This window comes from Garra rufa, chromosome 5, assembly GCF_049309525.1.
Source record: "Garra rufa chromosome 5, GarRuf1.0, whole genome shotgun sequence".
NCBI lineage: Eukaryota > Metazoa > Chordata > Actinopteri > Cypriniformes > Cyprinidae > Garra > Garra rufa.
The window spans coordinates 35,598,166-35,620,477 of NC_133365.1; the positions used below are offsets into that span (position 1 = coordinate 35,598,166).

At 40.5% G+C, this 22,312-nt stretch overlaps 1 protein-coding gene across 1 annotated transcript; it reads left to right on the forward strand.

Moving 5' to 3' along the window:
• Window positions 1–6,719: 6,719 nt before the first annotated feature.
• noxa1 (NADPH oxidase activator 1) lies at window positions 6,720–21,429 on the forward strand. The gene is made up of 16 exons (XM_073841038.1): window positions 6,720–6,863; window positions 7,063–7,242; window positions 8,452–8,534; window positions 8,765–8,873; window positions 10,538–10,669; window positions 10,865–10,972; window positions 11,097–11,156; window positions 11,258–11,292; window positions 11,423–11,561; window positions 11,791–11,859; window positions 12,352–12,430; window positions 12,640–12,719; window positions 14,465–14,619; window positions 14,766–14,871; window positions 18,051–18,174; window positions 18,270–21,429. The coding sequence occupies exons 2-16, from the start codon at window positions 7,069–7,071 to the stop codon at window positions 18,374–18,376; spliced, it is 1,560 nt and encodes a 519-aa protein (XP_073697139.1). The 5' UTR covers window positions 6,720–6,863; window positions 7,063–7,068; the 3' UTR covers window positions 18,377–21,429.
• Window positions 21,430–22,312: the final 883 nt, after the last annotated feature.

The following is a 22,312-nucleotide window of genomic DNA, read 5'->3' on the forward strand; positions in this document are numbered from 1 at the left end:
AGTTACTTTTTTCACAGTTATTGATTGAAAACTCTCCTGGTGTAAGAAGGGGAAATGTCACTTTAGTTCTAGAATAAATAAATGAAATAAAAATAAATGCGAGCATGCATTAATTAATCTCACTCACTCATTCACAAAAACAAAAAAAACAAAAAAAAAACAGTATTCCTCAAAATGAGTGAAAACAGTGAAATGCAACGTCTCGGTTATGTATTGTAACCTTCGTTCCCTGAAGGAGGGAACGGAGACGTCTCGTCGAGACCGACGAATTGGGATATCACCTGGATAGACCAATCTACTTCGTGTGTAAACTAAATGAGCCAATGAACATTGGCATGCATGATTGCAGCCAGTTGCGGCTGATCACAGCGTGAGCATATAATGAGCAGCAGGTGCCATGCATAGACAGGTTTTCGCTGAGGAGCCCGGCCGTACAGCGGCGGTACAGGAGCCGAGGCGACGGGACGAGATGTCGCCGTTCCCTCCTTCAGGGAACGAGGGTTACAATACGTAACCGAGACGTTCCCTCTCAGTCGGTCTCTTCGACATCTCGTCGAGACCGACGAATTGGGATCCCTAACAAAACGCCACGGCTGCTGCCCCTTCCAGTGTCCTGAGCGAGCCTCCTGGGCCCCTTTTCTGGCTTCGGCCAGGGCTCGCATCAAGGAATACCAGTCACCGTATAACATAGCACCACCTACTTCAGTGAGGCTGGAGCACTGGGAATGTGCGAAGCTCACGTTCGGAGCAATACACATATAACTCAATTCAGGATATATGGAAGATTGGAGGTGGTTGAACCCTTGTGAGATGGTAGAAGGTCTACCGGGGAAACACACAGCCTCTAGGGCGCATTGTGGAATATATAAGAGATGCAGTTAAGTCTCTATGTGGAGCCTGGCCCTCTACCGGTTCTGAAGGATTCATCTAGTGAGGGCCTGACGCCAGACGCTCCTCTACGTCAGGCTGTCAAGCTCAGCGGAGGAACTCGACAGAGTTACTCTAGGGATACTCTGGAGCAGTATAGCAAGCCGACCCAAGCCAGAGGCCTCTCTGTGTTTCTACCTGTTTGAGGTGAGAACACAGGAGGAGACTGGCTCTACACGAAGGCTATATAGAACCTAGTGAACGTGTTGGGGGTCACCCAGCCACGAGCCAATGCCCAGGAGGATGCAACATTTCTAGTTGAGTGTGCTCTCAACCTGAGGGGGCAGGGCACACCCTGAACCTGATAGGCCAGGGTAATGGCATCCACTATCCAGTGGGCCATCCTCTGCTTGGAGATGGCATTCCCCTCCTGCCCGCCTCCATGACACACAAAGAGCTGGTCTGAGGTCCTGAAGCTTTGTGTCCGGTCAACGTAGCATCTTAGTGCTCGGACGGGACAGAGCAAAGCTAGGGCTGGGTCTGCCTCCTCCGAGGGCAGCGCTTGCAGGCTCACCACCTGGTCCCTGAAGGTAGTGGTAGGAACCTTGGGCACATAACCAGGCCAGGGCCTCAGTGTTACCTGGGAATCCGCCGGGCCAAACTCTAGGCACGATTCGTTGACCGAAAATGCATGCAGGTCTCCTACCCTCTTGATGGAGGCCAGTGCGAGCAGGAGCATAGTTTTCATTGAAAGAAACTTCAGCTCAACTGACTGCAAAGGCTCAAAGGGGGCCTGCTGTAGTGCTGTGAGCACTAGAGACAGGTCCCAAGAGGGTACGGAAGGGGGCCTAGGAGGATTTAACCTTCTGGCACCCCTGAGAAACCTGGTGACCAGGTCATGCTTCCCCACCGACCTTCCTTCTATGAGGTCATGGTTGGCAGAAATGGCAGCCACATAGACTGTAAGGGTTGAGGGTTGGGATGCTCATATTGACCGTTTAACCGTTAACCGTCAGTAAGAATTTTAACCGATTATTACTATCAGTTAAACGGTTAAAAAAAATAATAATAATAATAAATAATAAAAAAAAATAATAATAATAAAAAATATATATATTAAGTTTGCTGCATGGTGAAAGAAAAAATAATGTTTACTCGCAGGCGCGTGTAAAAGTGCGGCTGTCCAGACATATTTCGTTGAGTAAGCACCTGCTTTACCTTCTCTTAGTTTGTGTAACTCGTGTAAGTAGCCTATGCAACATGATGGCAATGGCGATATTGCGTTATCAGAGAGTGAATCCATGAATAAATGTATTCAAATTCTGAATTAATTATAGTCTAAAAAGTGCGCGCTCCCCTTACAATCACTGGAAAGCTGTCACTCATACATTACTGTAGTTAATCGCAATCTCACAAAGTTAATAAAAAGTAATAAAATAACCTTTACTCTGTACAATGAATCTCTTATTTACATCATGTCTACACTTTCTTTGTTTTAATGAGAGAGTTCGTGGAGGTATAGAATTCAGCAGAACTGAAACCGGCACTTTGAGTGGTGAGTGGATCGTAACATAGCCGCCTCTGATTGGCCATTGCTATAATGTAATCAACAGAAATGTCTTTGATTGGCTATTGAACGCTGTGAAAACACGTTTCTCCACATATGACTAGTGGACGAAAAGACCCGAACCGCAAATTGAAAGGATTTTTGTGAAGTGTTTTTGTCACGGATCTAAGCGTTAACAGACAGCGTCCCAGTCTATCCGTACAGCATGTCCACATGTTAAAAACTGAGGTATAAGCTGGCCTGCTATATGTTTTCATGTCCGACGAGAAGAACAAGACCGGTAACTTACCTTTCTTCAAAGCGCATAGAAGGATTCAGTGTGTTTTAGTTTTGTCATCTTAATTAGGTAGTTATTTAATTTATACATATTTAGTGTAGGCCTATTTATATTATTCTTTTTTTTTTCATTCTGATTTTCTCTGTTCTCAGAAGCGCTGCTCATGCGTGATAATTTGAGTATATGAATGCAGTTTTTGTTGTTGCTCTGTATGCTGCTGTTTGCACGTTAAAATAAAACATTTGGTTGTATTTTTTTATGTATCATCACAGATACTCGTGCATTCTATTTTTATTTTAAACTAATTTATTATTCTAATTTTATCAGTTAACGGTTAATGATCGGATAACGAGCAGCGGTTGTCGGTCAGGAAAATTAACCGAAATGAGCATCCCTAGTTGAGGGGGACAGCCTACGCTCCAACCCTTGCTGCAGAAAGGAAAGCACGGCTCTGATCGAGCACCTTCGGGGGTCCTCTCTATGAGAGGAACACCAGTCAACGAATAGGTTCCATTTTAAGGCGTAGGCATGTCTCGTGGACTGCGCTCGCGCCGAAGTAATGGTGTCAACTACCCCTTGAGGTAGGTCACCTAGAACCTCCGCGTCCCGTCCAGGGACCAGACATGTAATTTCCAGAGGTCTGGACGCGGGTGCCCCATCTCTGAGTCAGTAGATCCTTCCTCAGAGGAATTTGCCAGGGAGGGGCTGTCGCGAGGAGCATCAATTCTGGGAACCAGGTCCGAGTGAGCCAATAAGGGGCTACCAGGAGGACCTGCTCCTCGTCCTCCCTGATCTTGCACAGTGTCTGTGCGAGAAGGCTCACTGGGGGAAACGCATATTTGCGAAGGCCCCGCGGCCAGCTGCATGCCAGTGCGTCCGAGCCGAGAGTTCCTCCGGTCAGGGAGTAAAATAACTGGCAGTGAGATGTCTCCGGGGTGGCGAACAGGTCTACCTGAGCCTCCCGGAAGCGTCTCCAAATCAGCTGGACCGACTGGGGGTGGAGTCTCCATTCTCCGGGAAGCGCAGCTCGTGAGAGCTCGTCGGCCGCATGGTTGAGCAACCCAGGAATGTGAATGGCGCGAAGCGACCTCAGATGCTTCTGACTCCACAGGAGGAGATGACGAGCGAGTTGCGACATGCGACGGGAGCGTAGACCACCTTGTCGGTTGATGTACGCAATGGTCGCAATGTTGTCTGTACGGACCAGCACGTTCTTGCCTCGTAGGTGCCCTTTGAGTCGGAGCAAGGCAAGATGTACTGCAAGCAACTCGAGGCAGTTGATGTGCCAAGTTAGCTGGGGGCCCGTCCTAACCCCTGAAACTGCCTGGCCGTCGTACGTGGCTCCCCAACCGGTGGTGGAGGCATCCGTGTGTACCACAGCATGCCTGGAGACCTGTTCCATGGGTACTCCTGCCCGTAGGAATGAGAGGTCTGACCACGGGATGAAGGTTTGGCGGCAGGCCGGTGTTACTTGAACCCGGTAAGAGCCACGTAGCCACGCTCTCCTCGGGACTCGGCCATGAAGCCAGTGTTGAAGCAGTCTCATATGGAGCAGCCCTAGCGGTGTAACCGCTGCTGCTGCTGCCATATGCCCCAGGAGCCTCTGAAACTGTTTCAGTGGGATTGCCGTCCTGCTCCTGAATGTATTCAGGCAGTTCAACATTGACTAAGCACGTTCCTGCGTGAGGCATGCTGTCTGAGTGACCGAGTCCAGTTCCATACCGAGAAAAGAAATCCTCTGCGTAGGAGTGAGTTTGCTCTTTTCACAGTTGACCTGAAGGCCCAACCGGCTGAGGTGTGTGAGCACCAGATCCCTGTGTTCGCATAACTGGTCCCGAGACTGTGCCAGAATAAGCCAGTCGTCGAGATAGTTGAGAATCCGAATGCCCTGTTCTCTGAGGGGAACAAGGGCCGCCTCCGCGACTTTCGTAAAGACACGGGGAGAGAGGGACAGCCCGAAGGGCAGGACCGTGTACTGATATGCTCTACCTTCGAACGCAAACCGCAGAAAGGGTCTGTGGCGCGGAAGAATTGAAACATGAAAGTACATGTCCTTCAGGTCGATCGCTGCAAACCAATCTTGGGGACGGACACATCTGAAAATGTGTTTCTGTGTGAGCATCTTGAACGCTAGCCTGTGGAGGGCCCGGTTCAAAACATGCAGATCCAAGATCGGCCTTAACCCGCCGCTTTTCTTGGGTACTATGAAGTACGGACTGTAGAAGCCCGACCTCATATCGGCTGGAGGGACCGGCTGTATCGCTTCCTTCGCCAGCAAGGTTGCGATTTCTGCACGCAAGATGGGAGCATCTGCGGCCCTCACTGAGGTGAAGTGGACACCTCTGAACTTGGGAGGGTGCCGGGCGAACTGAATCGCATAGCCGAGTCTGATGGTCTGGAGGAGCCAGCAAGATGGGCTGGGAAGCTCTGTCCAGGCTCCCAGTTAGTGTACAAGGGGCACGAGGGGGTCCGAAGCGGGGTCAGAGCGTCTGTGTTTTTTTTTTTTTTTGAGACGTTTACCTGGGTATGAGCCGATGGTGCGTGAGTAGTCCGTTTCGCAGCACTCTCGAACCGGCCATCGTCGGAGATAGAGAAATTTGCTCTTTTGTCGAGTATTTGGGTACCACCGACTGTGCGGTCGTGGTGGGGAAAAAACAAACAAAAGATTCTCCGCCCGGCCCTCCTCTGGGGGAGGGAGTGTTGCGGTCACCATCTCCCGAAGAGCAGCATCCTCCATCTCTGGGTCGCCCGTCTCCGGGCCTCTTGCTCTTGCGCTTGCCACTGGTCCTTGTGGGGGCCTGGACGGGCTCCACGGCGCACTTGTGAAGGCTGCTGTGGAGCAGGGGCGGAGTCAGGGGCCGCCCTCGGCGACGAGCAGACTGAGGTGCCGCCGGTGGCCGGGTGGAGGCAGCAGCTGCAGGCTGGGGCAGGATGTGACTGATGGCCTCAGTCTGCTTCTTGGCGGCGGAGAACTGCTGGGTGAAGTTTTCCACCGCGTCGCCGAAGAGGCCGGTCTGGGACACTGGAGCATCGAGGAACCTGGTCTTATCACAGTCCCTCATATCAGCCAGACACAGCCAGAGATGGCATTCCTGGACCACCATAGTGGACATGGCACGACCCAGAGACCGCGCTGTCACCTTCGTCGCATGTAGCTCGAGGTCCGTGGCGATACGAAGTTCACGGAGAACTTCTGGGTCATGACCACCCTCGTACACGTCCTTCAGTGCCTGAGCCTGATGAACCTGTAGTAACGGCATGGCGTGTAAGGCGGAACCAGCGGCGCCACAGGCCGAGTAGGCACTGCCGATCAGCGCCGACGAGTGCCGCTGAAGCGCCGTGCCACCAACACAAAAAAGAAAAAGAGACGTTGTTTTGAAAAATAGCTTTGATGACTCATCAGAAGACTGGTCCGGCTCCGAAGCGAAAGCTTGTCTATGCATGGCACCTGCTGCTCATTATATGCTCACGCTGTGATCAGCCGCAGCTGGCTGCAATCATGCATGCCAATATTCATTGGCACGTTTAGTTTACACACGAAGTAGATTGGTCTATCCAATTTTCTTAATATTTAGATTCCAGATTTTCCATACATTAATGAAAAGCTTATTTACTCAGCTTTCAAATGATATATAAATCTCAGTTTCAAAAAATAGACCCTTATGACCCTTATTTTGTGGTCCAGGGTCACATATAGCAATACTGGGATTTCCTCCTCCATTATTTTTATTTACTGTTTCCCTATTTAAAATAAATGTCAGGTAATAACTAAGTGCTTCCTGGTAGTGTAACTCTTGGCAAGACTTGTCTGTCCTTAGTGTGTGTTAATGTGTACGTGTGCATATCGTCTGTTTTCTATTTCCTTGACTTACTCAACATCTTTTTGTTTAATTGAGCCATTGTGTACGTGCCCTACCTGCTTCTAGTCTCTTCTCTCTCTCTCTCTCTCTATCTCCTGGGAATGCAGAACTTCCTGATGCCATGACAAGTGGGAGGGAACCACAGCTGTGTGTCACACTACAAATATCCCTTTCCTGTGAATTTACTAAGAAGTCTGGGATACACCTGTTCAGGAGCCACACTGATTTTGAATGGTCGGTAACCTCTAGAAAGCCATTCAAGTTTCTGAATTATCTCTGCTTCTGTACAGTGGTAAGTGCCGATCATTGTGCTTGTATTAGGTCTTTTATGGTTTTATTGTCTTACAAGAACCTGCATAGCTAGTCGCACCTGTCTTTGCAGGTAGCTGTCACATTCAGGTTATTAGTGACCAAAATATAATGTTTTCTCAGTACGTCTTGGTTTGGAGTGATAATAAAAATAACAGTTGATTATTTCTGTTGTGTTCTAGAGGGCCATGCTGTACACAGAGCTGCTCAGGCTGTGGGATGAGGCCGTGCGGGCAATAGACAGCCGAGACTGGCAGGGTGCTCTTACTAACCTCAATCAGATCACAGATCACAACTTTCGCACTAAGTTTGTGGTTGCTTCCACACACATTGCCCTGGGTCAGGTGGACTTGGCCATCAAGGTACAATCATAATATTGGTAATTATGCAAATGATAGAAATGTATCTGTAGCAATACTCCAATACAGTGATCATTGCTTTTGGTTGTTAAACAGTATTTTTGAGGGTTATAGTTTAGTTTTGAATGTATGAAGTGCCAATTTAAAAAAAAAAATGTAAAAGGATTATTATAAATGTGTAAAATATTATTTAGAAAATATTTAGTTTGATTGTCACATCATTACCTTTTTTCTGCTTTGAAAAGTAATGTAACTGTATTGTTGTTATATCAGTTTATTTATGTTAATTCATAAATAAACAATTTATGTTTCCAGATATAGAAATCTCAGTAACGCTTTACAATAAGGTGTTGTGTAATTTGTTAACATTAGTTAATGTGGTAACTAACATGAACGAACAGTGAACAATACATTTATTACACTATTTTGTAATCTTTGCTAATGTTAGTTAACAAAAATAAAGTCATTGCTGGATTTTAATAATGCATTAATAAATGCTGAAATTACCATTAACTAAGATTGAACAATACTTCTACAGCATTTATTAATTCGTAGTTTGTGTTAACTAATGTTAACTAATTAACCTTATTGTAAAGTGTTATAGAAATCTCACTAATATTTCTTTAAAAAAAAAAAGGTGTTGAGGAGGTTAATTAAAATAAGATCTTTTATGTATTTTGGGTTATTTTAATGAAATGTTTGTCTTTTTTCCTCAAAATTATTTTAAATTTTATTAATCTTTACATTTTTACACCGTTTTTCCTTGAACCTTTTAGAAAAACACTTTCTTGTGGCCTTGGTTAATAAATTATTTCGTTATTTCGTTAGGAAAAAAATGGTAACACTTTGCAACAACGGTTCATTACATTAGTTAATATGAACTAAGAATGGACAATACTTGTACAGCATTTATTAATTATTTATTAATTATTAGTTAATTTTTAGCATCTTCTAATGCATTATTAAAATCACAAGCTGTGTTTAAAATTTGTTAATGCACTGTGAACTAACATGAACTATGAACAACTGTATTTTTATTGACTAACATTAACAAAGATTAATAGATAGAGTAAAATATGTATTGTATGTTAGTTAATACTTTAACTAATGTTAACAAATGACACCTTATTGTAAAGTGTAACCAAAAAAAAAAAATGTAATGGCCATGGAACTGTTGAGATGTCATTGACAATGTCCAATGATGCATTTCAGGCTCTCGACCAGGTAATCACAAAGGATTCATGTCTTGCTGTGGGATTTTTCCAGAGGTCTGCCGTTCATATGATGGCAAACAGGTGAGGATACTCTTTTTACATGCTGTAGCTCTCTATGAACAAACAGACTAGTCTGTCTGGTACGCCACAGCCTGATGCAACACAAGCATCTTAAACATTGACCTCTTTTGTTTAAAGTTGATGTTCTGGACGGCTGATTCACTTTGATCTGACACTGCCTCTTTGTTCTCTTGCTCCCTCTGTCTCGTTCTCTTTCCCTTTCTATCTGTGTCACTTTTTCCTAACACCAGGTTGGAGGAGGCATTGGCTGATTGTATATGGGCTCAGAAAAACATGAGGGAAAACCCCGTAATTGACTACAAACAGCTGGGTCTTCGTTATAAATTGTACAGCTGGCAGGTCAGAACATAAGCTTCTCTCTTGTTTCTCTTTGTATGTGCAAAAAAGTTAAAGCAAAACCATATATAAAAGTATGATCGTCTGGATTTATTTGTTAACTTTTTATTGTGAGTTGGGAAATTGTTGACGTTTTCTGTCAAGCCTTGTGTCAACTCCGCCATTAAACTTGAACGCTGGTGGAGTTCACCTGCTCAGATAGCTATCACAAGGCCTCTTTGAGGGCTGAGTAAAAGAGCTCCATGGTTATGCAATGTCAAATGCCAGACTGAAAGAAGATAAGACATATCCAGCATTCCTCAGTTGAAACGACCTTTCTATTTCCCAAATGTCTATTATCTGAAAAATAGAGAGTTGTAGAGAGTCAATGTATGACCTCTGCATGATAATTTTGCTCCTCTAGTCCACTGTTAGACATGTTCTAGGTGTGGTTTATGATTCCCTGGAAGAATAATAGAGATACAGCTTACTCACTGGGTTACTAAATGTAGGGTCCTGTTCAAGGAAATGAATCACTTTACAGCTTCCCAAGAGGGCAGTAAAAAAAAAAACAGCTTGTTACTTTTATTTTATTGTACAGAACAACTGTAAAATCACAATACTAACATTTATGAATATTGATTTTTATTTTGGCGTAAACCCGCAAGAAGACTTCAGTACTACTTTTTGCTGACAGCAGCAGATTTATGAATGATTCTCATCTTTGATTTTGATATTTTTTTCTTAAAAATGACATAGGCTGAGAACAGTCACAGATATATACACACATATACACAAATGAGACACAGAGGGGGAGAGAAAAAATACAAAAAACAGAACAAAACAAAACCAAAAAAAAAAAGAATACAAGAAGATGGGAACAAAATGAGAGAAAAACAAAAAACACAGCTTGTTACTTGTTGTTTTGGACTGTACGATTTTTAATGTTCTTTTGAAGAAGTCTCTTCTGTTCCCCAAGCCTGCATTTATTTGATTTTTAAATGTTATAATGTTTTTACTATTTAAAATAACTATTTTCTATTTGAATACATTTTAAAATGTAATTTATTCAGAATTTTTAGCATCATTACTCCAGTCACATGATCCTTCAGAAATCATTCTGATATTCTGATTTGCTGCTTAAAAAACATTTATTATTAATATTATATTGAAAACAGCTGAGTAGAAATAGTTTTTTAGGTTTCTTTGATGAATAGAAAGTTCTGTTTTGCTGTATTTTGAATCAAATAAATGCATCGTTGGTGAGCAGGAGAGACTTCTTTTAAAAAAAAACATTAAAAATCTTACTGTGCAAAAATTTTTGACTGGTTGTGTGTACATATGCATTTATTTGCTCAAATACAGTGAAATCAGTAATATTGTGAAATGTTATTGCAATTCTAATATGCTTATTTGCTGTTCAAGAAACATTCATTATTATATTATCATAGTTAAAAACAGTTGTGTTACACTAGGAAATATTTTTATAGAACGTGATCATTTTAAAGAATTTTTTGAACAGACACTTTTTGATTAATTTTATGCAAACTTGCTGTTATTTATTTATTTATTTTTTTCAGAAAAAAAAAATCTTATTGACCCAAACAGTAGTGAATGATCTTTTATTGTCTTATTGTTATAATATAGTAAACCGTGTACAACTTGTGTGGGTTTTTTTTCACTCATAGGTCCTTTATAATGCAGCAGCCGTCCACTCTAGACTGCAACAATGGGACAAAGCCAGAGAAATTTTGACGGCGGCCTTACAGGAGAGAGGAGCAGGCAAGAGCAACCTAGACACAGCTCTAGAGGCTATTTTTGTAAGACTCATGTGATCACTTTATTGCAAAGAGGAGATTTTTTCTCACCGTGTAGGACATCCATTGCTACTCTTTTACTGATGTTGTATCACTGAGTGCAGCAGATTATAATGATTTCAGCAGTATGTGTTTTAAGCTAACAACACTCCACTAAACATTGTAATCACGTAAGGTTTCTGTCCATTTTATTTTCAGAGGAAAGAGGTTTTGGAGCCTCTCCTGGTGCCTGAGGGTGAAGTGTTCCGTCCCAGGAAACAGGAGATAGAACAGCTGAAACCGAGGGACTTCTTGGGTGAAGCAAAGGTGAGTCGCATCTTCATGCTGTACAGTTGCTTTAAAAGCTGCTGGGTCCTGGCCCTCTGGTTCAGAGTAGCTGAAAATCTGTTAAAAATATAGATATGTATGTAAGAAAGTCTTCTTCTCTCAGGTCATCACTTCTTTGATTCCAAATGATGACTTTGGAGGATTTGATCCTCTCAGACCACAGGTACAGTTACTACCTGATGCTACAACCTCCAAATTTTGTTCTGCTTTTCTCACTTTCTTTAGTTTCTAACTAGACTGCACTGATTTTGTTTGTTCCTTCAGACACCAGGGTACTATGAGCCAAAGGTAGATGGCAAGTAAGTATTTAATATTCAGGAAATATTAAGACCAGCTTAATACACAGACATTATATATTGTACTAATTTTATGCCAACGTTAAGCACTAAATATCTTTCTAATGAAGCTGAATAAATTATTCCTGCGTAGGGACTCTCGTTACATGATAATGAAGAGTGCATATGTGGCAAAAGGGGCAGGGGAGCTAACAGTGCCTGCTGGAGCAGAACTGTTTTTGTACAGTGATGATGACAAGGACGGACTGGCAGTTGTTATTTATGATGGAAAGGTGAGATACTCTTTCTTTCTAGCATGTGATGGACTGTTACAGAGAATTCGTTTTGATGTGGAGGCACATTGAATGTTTTTCGACTGATGAAATTAGTCTTGCTTTCTATGTTTTTGACTTTCACAAAAGCAGTTTAAGTGGCATCATCAATGTGATATAACATTAAACGACTGACAGACTATCGAATAACAACTGAGATGTTTCTTCTTTTTTACTTTGAAAATGTCAGAGAGGTCTGGTTCCCAGTTTCCTGCTTGAACGGATGGGCAAGAAAAACAAGGCTAAAACCAAGCGAATCGTAAGTGTTTCTTTCTTTGTTTGTTTGTTTGTTTTTAAATTCCTTGTTTGACCTTTTTTTCATTTTCATTTTTTAATAATGTTTTGTTATTTGCCAAGTCTTACACAGCTTTTCTCTTAGATGTGTTCAGCTTTATGAATGCAGACAGCTTTAAAAAGCATTTTTATTCTACTTTAAAAATGTGCTTGCACACTCTGCAAACCACAGAGATTTGGCAAAGGCTGTGCTTTGTCTCAGCACACTTTGCTTTTCTTTTCCTTGCAACGCTACTAAAAGTGACAATCATAAAATAAAAATGGTTTAAAAGTTTATAGCCTCTTGTTACCACTTTGCCAGAGATGTGATGATTAATTGAGCAAGTAAAGAGATCTGCATTTCTTTGCTTGGCATACACTAGGAGCAGTGACCTTGTCCTTCATGTTCAATAACTGAATTAAAGTTGTTATAGGCAGTAGCATATTGAGTGATTTTTCTCTGCATATTCGTTTAAAGGAACTTGCCAGTGGCATCCCACATCCACCAGCTCTAAACCCCCCAAATCGACCCCAAGGTCCATCTCAACGTTCATTAGGTACAGAAAATAATTTGGATAAAATGGACACATTCAATATGAAACTTTGTTAATGACTAAAGTTGTTATACACATGCTTCAAAATGTTGCATGATGCACTTATGTGCAGTTATTATTTCCTGTCTCTTCTTTAACTGGCCTAAAAATAAAAAGCAAAAATAACTCTACCTGTATTCTGAAGAACGTAAGTTTCATCCTCTCTCCTGTAGAGTTGTACCCCTCCTATACAGGTGCTACCCACACAACTCCTCCTACAACCGACAACTCCACCGGCGTCCCTGCACAGCAGGTGAGTAACGAAACGCACTTGAAAATGATGAAAGAATGCTGACCTTGTTGCAGGACACAGCAGCGGTCCCTTTAGAATAGGAACTCCAACGTTTTATTTCACCTACACAATCAGTTTAGCAAGGAATTAACATTCAAAATTTTTACCAGTAATTAAAAGCTTTAAGTCAAGTTACCTTTATTTATATAGCGCTTTATACAGTTGACATTGTTTCAAAGTAGCTGCACAGTTTAAAACAGAATCAAATGTAGGACAAATCTAAATTCTGCTGTGAAGCAGTTTTTAAAATACAATAGTGTCATTATTCAGCCTCAATCAGTGTTGATTCAGTTTAGTTCAATAACTGTGTAAAGTTGATGATCTATAAAAAAAAGGTTTAATTTTGTTAACATTTGAACTTATTTGTTTCAGCTTAAAGGGTTTTAAAATGGTGTCATTATTCAGGTCAATTAAGTTCTAGTTTTGTTTAATAACCAATGATATTACTAAGTTTATTATATGAATAGTTCACCCAAAAATGAAAATTCTGTCATTAATTACTCACCCTCATGTTGTTCCAAACATGTAAGACTTGTTCGTCTTTGAATCAAAAGTTCAGATATTTTTGATGAAATCCTTGAGCTCTCTGAGCCTGCAAAGACAGCAACACAACTGACCCTTTCAAGGCCCAGAAACATACTAAGGTCATTGTTAAAGTAGTCCATGTCACATCAGTGGTTCAACCGTAATGCTATGAAGCTACGAGAATACTTTTTGTGCGCAAAGAAAACTAAAACAACAACTTATATTTGTAAATAACGGCTCAGAGAAGATATCGTTGAATAAAGTTATTTTTGTTTTCTTTGCACACAAAAAGTATTCTAACATCACGGTTGAACCACTGATGTCAAATAGACCATTTTAACAATAATTTCAGTTGCTTTGCCGTCTATGCAAGGTTTAGAAAGGTCTTGGATGCATCAAAAATATCTCAATTTATGTTCTGAAAGATGAAAAGTTTTTCTGAAAGTTTTTACAGGTTTGCAAAGACACAAGGGTGAGTAATTAATGACATAATTTTCATTTTTGTGTGAACTAGCCCTTTAAGTTTTTTTTTTTTTAACAAACTTTAACTATTTGTAAATTAAATTAAACGGGACAGATTTGTGGTCTTTCAATGTCTATTAACATATGGTGCCCTCAATCTTGAATTTCTGGTTGCATCCTCTGTGATTATATCTTATATGTCTGCAAATTCTCTGTAAAATTTGTCAAGCCTGAAAGACAGTATCATGTCCTGTAGATGGAAATAGAAGCAGAGCATGATTAATGCAGTGGCCGTCATGGTAAATCTTTTGTGTGAGATGAGATCTTTTGAATGAGTTTTGTGACTCAGACATGAAGTGGAGTGGAGTGTTGAGGCAGCAGGCCTTAGATTTGGCCTGATTCAGTCAGAAATGCACCCAAGGGAGCAAAAAGAAAGCTGATAAAAATTTGAAAAGCCAACTATTTGAGGCCACCGTCTGGCAGAGAAACCTGATTACCTTGTGACAAAACTTCTGAATATGCAAATACATTGTGCGCATGATAGAACTTTGTAATGGGCAAAAGAGGCACTTGAAATTCTGAAAAACACTTTCCTTTTTCTTTCATTTTTCAAGTTCTTGTATTGTAACTTCACGTTTACTTGGCTCATGCTTCCAGTGAACTGATTGTATGAACTCTCCGCTGTAATCTCAGATGTGACCCCTCCTCTATTTTCTCAGGCCTACACTTCACCTCAGGAGTCTGGATCAGTCATTGTCAAAGTGCACTATACATACACCATGGCTCTGAGAGTCCCTTTAGAAACATCTTTCCGTGATCTGCAAGACAAAATCACTGAGAAATTAGGACAGCCCGCAATGAACGTTCGCCTCAGGTAATATCACAGACCTGCAATCTGGTTGACCTGCTTTTACTTGCCATAAATTCTCAGCATTAAAGTATGTTAGAACTCTGGTCACATTTTTCCATTTTACAAACCCCTACACCATCTCTAACACATACTACTGATTCTTCTCACAGACACCGAAAGGATGGCACCAGAGCACTAATACCAGTAAGCGGTGATGATAAACTGGATAGCCTAGAAGGTGTGGCTGAATCAGGACGTGCCCAAATCTGGTGTCAGGTAAACTAACTGCAGTTCTTGACCGACTTGCAAAAATCTAGTTTGGTTAGATTGTCTTGTCAAAGATTCATGCCAGTGGTTAAGTTAGTGTTGCTGGTTTGTATGCCCAAACAAAGCAGTGTTTTGATAGCACCACAAAGTCACAGTGTTTACACCATTTGAGGAAATCAACCTGTTTTTGATTTACCTTTTTATTAAAGGAAAAGTTCGCTTCCAGAATACAATTTTGATGATAATTTACTCACTGATAATTTACTCACCCCCATGTCATCCAAGATGTTCATGTCTTTCTTTCTTCAGTTGAAAAGATATTAAAGTTTATGAGAAAAACATTCCAAGATTTTTCTCCATATAGTGGACTTCAATGGTGGCCAATGGGTTGAAGGTCCAAATTGCAGTTTCAATGCAGCTTCAATAAACTCTACACAATCCCAGCCATGGAATAAGGGTCTTATCTAGCGAAACGATTGGAAAATACAAATTTATATACTTTTTAAGCACAAATGCTCATCTTGCACTGGCTCGACCTTATCTTTACACACGTGACGTAGGTGGAAGTACCGACCCAGTGTTTAAAAAGTGAACATGCAAAGAAAGTCAAACACCATTTACAGAAAAACGCCTTACCCTATGTTTTTTAAATGAAGTACACCGATCAAGAACTAACCACACAGACTTTTCCAACGTGATTTCGCAATGCGTGAAGACATGCATTCCTCGGATGGGATCGTGTAGAGCCCTTTGAAGCTGCATTGAAACTGCAATTTGGCAACTTCAACCCATTGGCCACCATTTTAGTACACTATATGGAAAAAAATCCTGAAATGTTTTCCTCAAAAACCTTAAAGGGTTAGTTATTATTTACTCACCCTCCAGTTATTCTTTCCTTCTCTCAGACGAATGCAATCAGAGTTATATTAAAAATTATTCAGGCATTTCCAAGCTCTATAATATTTGGGTGGGTGTTTCTCTTCAACAGTCCAAAACAAGTCCAATAAAGTGCATTAATCCATAATAAAAAGTGCCTCACATGCCTTTGGGGGTGAATGAAGGCCTCTTGTAGCGAATCAATGCATTTTTGTAAGAAAAACATCACTTTAATCCAGCTTGCACTAACAGTCGTACACAGAAGCAGCTCTGAGCAGATGACGTAGGACATTTGCGTTGTGTATGCACTGGTGAGTCTTGTATAACACGTTTGCTAAAGTAAGGAAACTTTGCTTCCTTTGCTTATGTAAACAAAAGAAAACCAGTCTTCTCTTGGTTTACATTGAAATCCTATGACATTTTTCTTTACAAATTGTCGTTTTGAACTGCTAATTCGTGACCAGTGCTTTGTTTACCTTTCTCCACTGTGCGCCCGCACTGCATGCACAATGCCAACGTTACACATCATCCACCTGAAGCAGCTTCCATGTACAAGCAGTTGGCTCAAGATAGATTAAAGTGATTCTTACACTGTAAAAAGTTTTCACCAGATTCAGCTTAAAAACCTAAGTTCAGCAGCTGCCTTAAGTTTTTAAGTTAAATCAGCTTAAAACTACAAGTCATTTTAACTTATACTACAGGGCCGTTGAATGCTTGAATCTGATTGGCTGATGAACGTTCTAGAGGTGTGCATTATATTCAGGGATACGCACGGCGAACGTAGTTCCAGGCAGCTTTAGACCGCAGTGCATGTCTATATCACTTCGCCACACATTTCAGTTATTTCAAAGGTCCTTACAGCCCAAAACAGCAAAATAACTAAAACCCACAATAACACTGGCCAAGCTAATAAATACAGTAAACATCAGGATAATAACGACAGATTATTTCCATGTTTTTTTCCACATTATATTACGTTTTATCATGTACGGAAAGCACAAACTCTTTTTCTCTCGCCCTCTCTCACTCACCTCATAACTGTAACATAACGTTACAGTTTGCACTCGCGTTAGCATTCGCGCTAATGTTGTTAGCGCTGCTCTGACGATAACAACTTAACAACGACATGACAGCTCCCAAACGCGAGGAAACAACGGCGTGGTCTTGAAGAAAATGAACTTAAAGTTTAACTGTTAGTAGAGACGATGCTGCCAGTCACCCTTGAGAGACAGACGTGAGAGAGGTAAAGTCATACACTTAGTTTCTCTCCCTCACTCTTTCCGTCTGTCTGCTTGTCTTTCGGTCTGTCTAAACTTCATTATTAACGGCATTATTTTGCTATTAACAGCTCAAGCGTCGTTACTAGTTCTAAAATGACGTTTTGGAACTAGCAACGAAGTGGTGAATGAGCTGCGTAAGAAATTAATCCTACTCACAATAGCGTTTTAAGGATAAAAACCGGACGAATGTCTTGAAATATATCACTTGATCGATGTCTTGAGGTGTGGTAACTGTAGTATAAGCGGAATAATTGACTTCGGGCCGTAGAATTCTACGAAAATAATGCACACCCGAGGTGTAACGGCCACTCCGCTTCGCGTCGTGACCGCATCACCACCTCGGGTGTGCATTATTTTCTAAGAATTCTACGGCCCGTCGTCAATTATTCCTTACTTATTACAATAAAATTTAGTTTATATAACTTGTAAATTTAATGGCTTAAGTTTAGCAGCTGCCTTATGATTTTAAGTTAAATCAACTTTAAGTTTTTAAGTTGAAACTGGTGAAAACTTTTTACAGTGTATGTTTTAAATATGGATATTTTTTGCATTGATTCTCCACAGAAGGTCTTTATTCACCACCTGGAGCTGTATGATGCACATTTTATTATGAATGGATGCACTTTATTAGACTTGTTTTGGACTGATGAAGAGAAACATCGCCACTGTCGTTCTAGAGCTTGGAAGTGCCAGGATAATTTTTTATATAACTCTGATTGCATTCGTCTGAAAGAAGGTAGTCATATACACCTATAGGATGCCTGGAGGATAAGTAAATAATGGGCTAATTTTCATTTTTGGGTGAACTATTCCTTTAATTTCCTTTTGACTGAAGAAATAAAGATATGTACATCTTAGATTACATGGGAGTGAGTAAATTATGAAGAAATTTTCATTCTAGGAGTAAACTTCTCCTTTAAACTGTGAGGGACAATAAGACACCAATCTCCATTAGTTTTGTTCTATTATGAACAAATGTTACACCATGTTATTACATGTTATTTGTCAACTTCCTGTTTTTTTTTCCCCAAGAATGAGGACCCTCTGGCCAACAGGACCATTCTCTATCAGATGGTGGCACTGTATGACTACAATGCACAAGGCCCAGAGGATTTGGAATTCAGTGAAGGCGACACGATCGACATTCTCAGTGAAGGTACAGAAACACAGGGTTTTTTGTTATTAATTTTGTTTTTAATGTTAGACACAAGTGGTGGGGTAAGAAAAGTATTTTTTTTTTCCATTTTGCAGTGAATGATGAGTGGTTAGAAGGGCACGTTGGTGGAAAAATCGGCATCTTTCCTCAAAGTTTTGCTCAACGGGATATATACAGCATCAGTGGGGCATCAACAGACTGACACAGCCTCTAAACATCAACAGCGGCTGCATTAGCCTTCAGTGAATAGGAACTTTCTCATGTGCATCAACAGTCTCGAGGGGTCCATCTGTTAAAAATTACAGTATTTATAAGAATGTGCCTTCTAACAGCTGTCTCAATGCACATGATCACAGTAACTTCCAAGCGTAAATTTGGACATTCAAAATAATTCCTCCTCTCTCTATATATATATTTTTTTCTAGTTCCGAAGATGAATTTTCCTTAATAACATTTTCCTTGATTTATTTTTCCATTTACTTAATTAGATTACAGCTCTCCTTAAGTGCTTTTAACTAGAAAATAATATCATTTGGGAATTTAAGATGTCTAAAATATATTATGTATGGTACCAGAAGATCCAAATTCTGTGTAAATTAGATGCCAACTGAAAACTCCTGGCTCTTTATAGAGTGAGTTCATTTAATATTAATAGAAAAGGGAGAATTTCAGGTACTTTTCGTGATCACAAAACAGGGCGGCTGGAGGCCAAATCCAAAGTTTTAAATAGTGCTCCATGGGATGCCAGCTTTAGTTTACATCATTGCCACCCACCTCTTATAACCTGCAGCTGACATGGTATCTATCATACACAAACTAAACAGCAGTGCAGCAGAAAGAGATGATTTAACTTGCATCACACCCATACAACGCACACCGCTGGCAGATTTTATTTCTGACTTGGTCAGATGTCATAAAATGCCTTTTAAATCACCCCTGTCCTGTAGTGAGAGCCGAATACACCTCAGCGAGGTATCTGTAATGCAGTGTTTAATGGCGTGGTGTGCTTTGTCAGACTGGGCACTGGGGCATGGCACTGCAGCATACGATCCCTCTGCTCTTTTATATTGCGGTAATTATGGGGTTGGCAGAGCCCAGCGTGACGCACATTTCCCTCAATTCCCATTAAACATTCTGCTATTAATCAAAGCCGTACCGCATTCTGACCCAACGTTTACCGATCAGTTCTTCCCCTCCTACCTTCTGTCCCCAGATTTATTTTTGAAAGAGTGAAATTTTGCGTTGTTTATGAGCTGTTGTAAACGGTGTTGTATAAGTGTCAGGGAGTTATACTGTTTAACATGTTTCAGCGTCAAAACAACCTTCTGTCAGTTGTATTTTTATTTTTTTTTATAGGAGATGTAAGCGAGCTGTATTTGGGTCTTCGTGTAGCACAGCCAGCGGCTGCAATTTAATGGCCTTGACTGCACACCCCATCATAAAAGTTAGTTGTTTATTCAGTACATCACTTGCTCTGTACTCAAAAGATAACGTGGGACTTTTTATCCAGAAAGCCGAGAGCACCAACTACAATGGTGCAAGAGGAAATCTGGAGTCTCAATTTTAAGGCAAGAGAACAGAAATGACTCAAACTAGGTTAAACCAACCCAACCACACAGCTTTATTAAATCACTCTCGCAAACACAGACGTGTAGGGAGAAAGAAAGGACAAGGGAAGATATTTAGTATTTCAGCACTTAATTGAATTTCTGGCAGACATTTTGGACCACTTTTGAGAGTGTATGTGAGTCTTTGGTAAGTGAGTCACAGTTATGCGTGACTTACAACTGAATTGTATTCACTTCTACAGTGCATAAAGATCAATGAGCATCTCTATTGTCTCATTTAGTCCCATTAATTGTTCATTAATTTCTGTCACCATGCACTGATGCCAGGAGCAGTAATTGCAAATTAGTAATGAATTTGACTCTTTTGCTGCAATGTCATCATCTTAAAGGGCTGTAAATCAGTGGGTTGGACACTGGGAAGGACGAAGAAAGTGCAGTTGAGAGGGTCTTTAGATGTTTAGTCTCATTATCATTAGACATCAGACATTTAACTACTGCGGCTATTGTAATTTATTTTAATGTTTAGTACTTTTGCTTCACACTTGTTTTGTATTATTGGGGTTTTTAATTATTGCATTTAGTCCCAATGCAGAGCTGCTGTAAATGCAAAACAAATTCACTTTGTTACTGTTGTGCCAATGAATATTTGCATTAACATATGCATTATAACTGGATTGGGTCAATGCAGATATAGAAACAGATACAGTCTGTCCATATGAGTTTATTAATAGCCCTCAGTGAGACTATTGGTGTACTGTAGGTTGTGGATGTCTGCTGACAGGCCTTTCTAAGTCCTCTTTATGAGCTTAGAGGATGACACGTGTGTTTTAAACTGAGCTTGAGCAGTTGAAATCCACAGTCTGGACTAAAACCTTGGCGGTTGCTTTTTAAGCACATCAGACAGCCCACATAATAAAGATAATTATTATTGTTTATACAAAACAATTCATGGACTGCCATGAATGTGCTGTATAGATTATACAGCTTTTTTCAGCAGATGCAGTGTTAGACGCAGCCTCTGAGAGTTGTGTTCTCACAACACCAACCTGATTTGAGCAGAGCTGGGTTTTAGATGTGATATTACTCTCTTTGCCCAGCCAGACACAAGGGATTAGAGAGCTTCAGGTATAAATGGAGCACTCTCAATTGAAACACACATACACACACACATGCATGCGTCCAAACACTGCCCTCGTTTTGTAAATCTGTTCAAAACGGCTTTCACTGCTCTGTCTTAACTTGGGATAAGAAATCAGATGATAGATTGAAATGTAAGGGCCTTTAAAATTTCATCTGCACTGAGATGTTTCTTTTTTAAACATTCCAAAGAAAAATGTCAATCATAATCGGGTTTGTTTTTCATTACTGAAAAATGTATTTAGGTCACTACTATTCTGGATGTTATTTCTGTGTGTAACATCTCTGGAATACTTAACGCTGACTGGTCAGTTGCAGCAGTGATAGGTCAAATATTTTTGATCTCTAAATTGGATGTTCCACTGTTTCCTTCAGGAACATACTGGCACAATTTTTATGTAATGCATTTTTAATTAAATACTGTGCAGTTGCTTTGACACAATCTGTATTGTTAAAAGCGCTATATAAATAAAAGGTGACTAAATATTAAATCATAAGTATGTTGCAGTTTTAAGAATGTTTTGCTAACATTCCTATTAAAGTATTAAAAATTTTCTCTGAGCTTTCAAAACTTCCAGTTTTTCTTGGTAACAGGAATATTCCATTTTATTTTGCAGACGTTATGGAAATGTTTTTAAGAACGCTATGATAGACCAGTTAACTTTGAATGAACATTCTATTAACAGATTAGTTAACTTCCAGAATAAAGAAAGAAATTGCAGAGAATTTTGGTATTTGAGGAAAACATTCCAGGATTTTTCTCCATATAGTTGACTTCTATGGTGGCCAACGGTTTAAAGGTCCAAACTGCAGTTTTATTGCAGCTTCAAAGAGCTCCACATGTCCCCAGCTGAAGAATAAGGGTCTTACCTAGCAAAATGATCAGTCCTTTTCTTTCTTTCTTCCTTTTATTAAATATTTCTATATTTTTTAACCACAAATGCTCATCTTGCACAAGCTCTGCGACGCGTATGCGCATCTTCACCCATTATGTAATTGGAAAGGTCCATCTGATTTTCTCATCCAACTTCAAAATCATCCAACATCGCTTTGTAAACACTAGGTTGGTATTTATGCCTATGTCACATGACCTTTCCAACATTGTTACCTAATGTGCGAACTCGGTCGAGTCCGAGACAAGCATTTGTGGTTAAAAAGTATAGAAATTTTTAAGAATATGGTCGATCGTTTCACTAGACAAGACCCTTATTCCTCACCTGGGATCTTGTAAAACCTTTAGAAGCTGCATTAAAACTGCAATTTGGACCTTCAACCCGTTGGCCACTACTGAAGTCCACTATATGGAGAAAAATCCTGGAATGTTTTCTTCATAAACCTAAATTTCTTTGCGACTGAAGAAAGAAATACAAGAACATCTTGGATGACGTGAATGTGAGTAAGAATTATCACCTTTTGATCACCCAAATGTATTG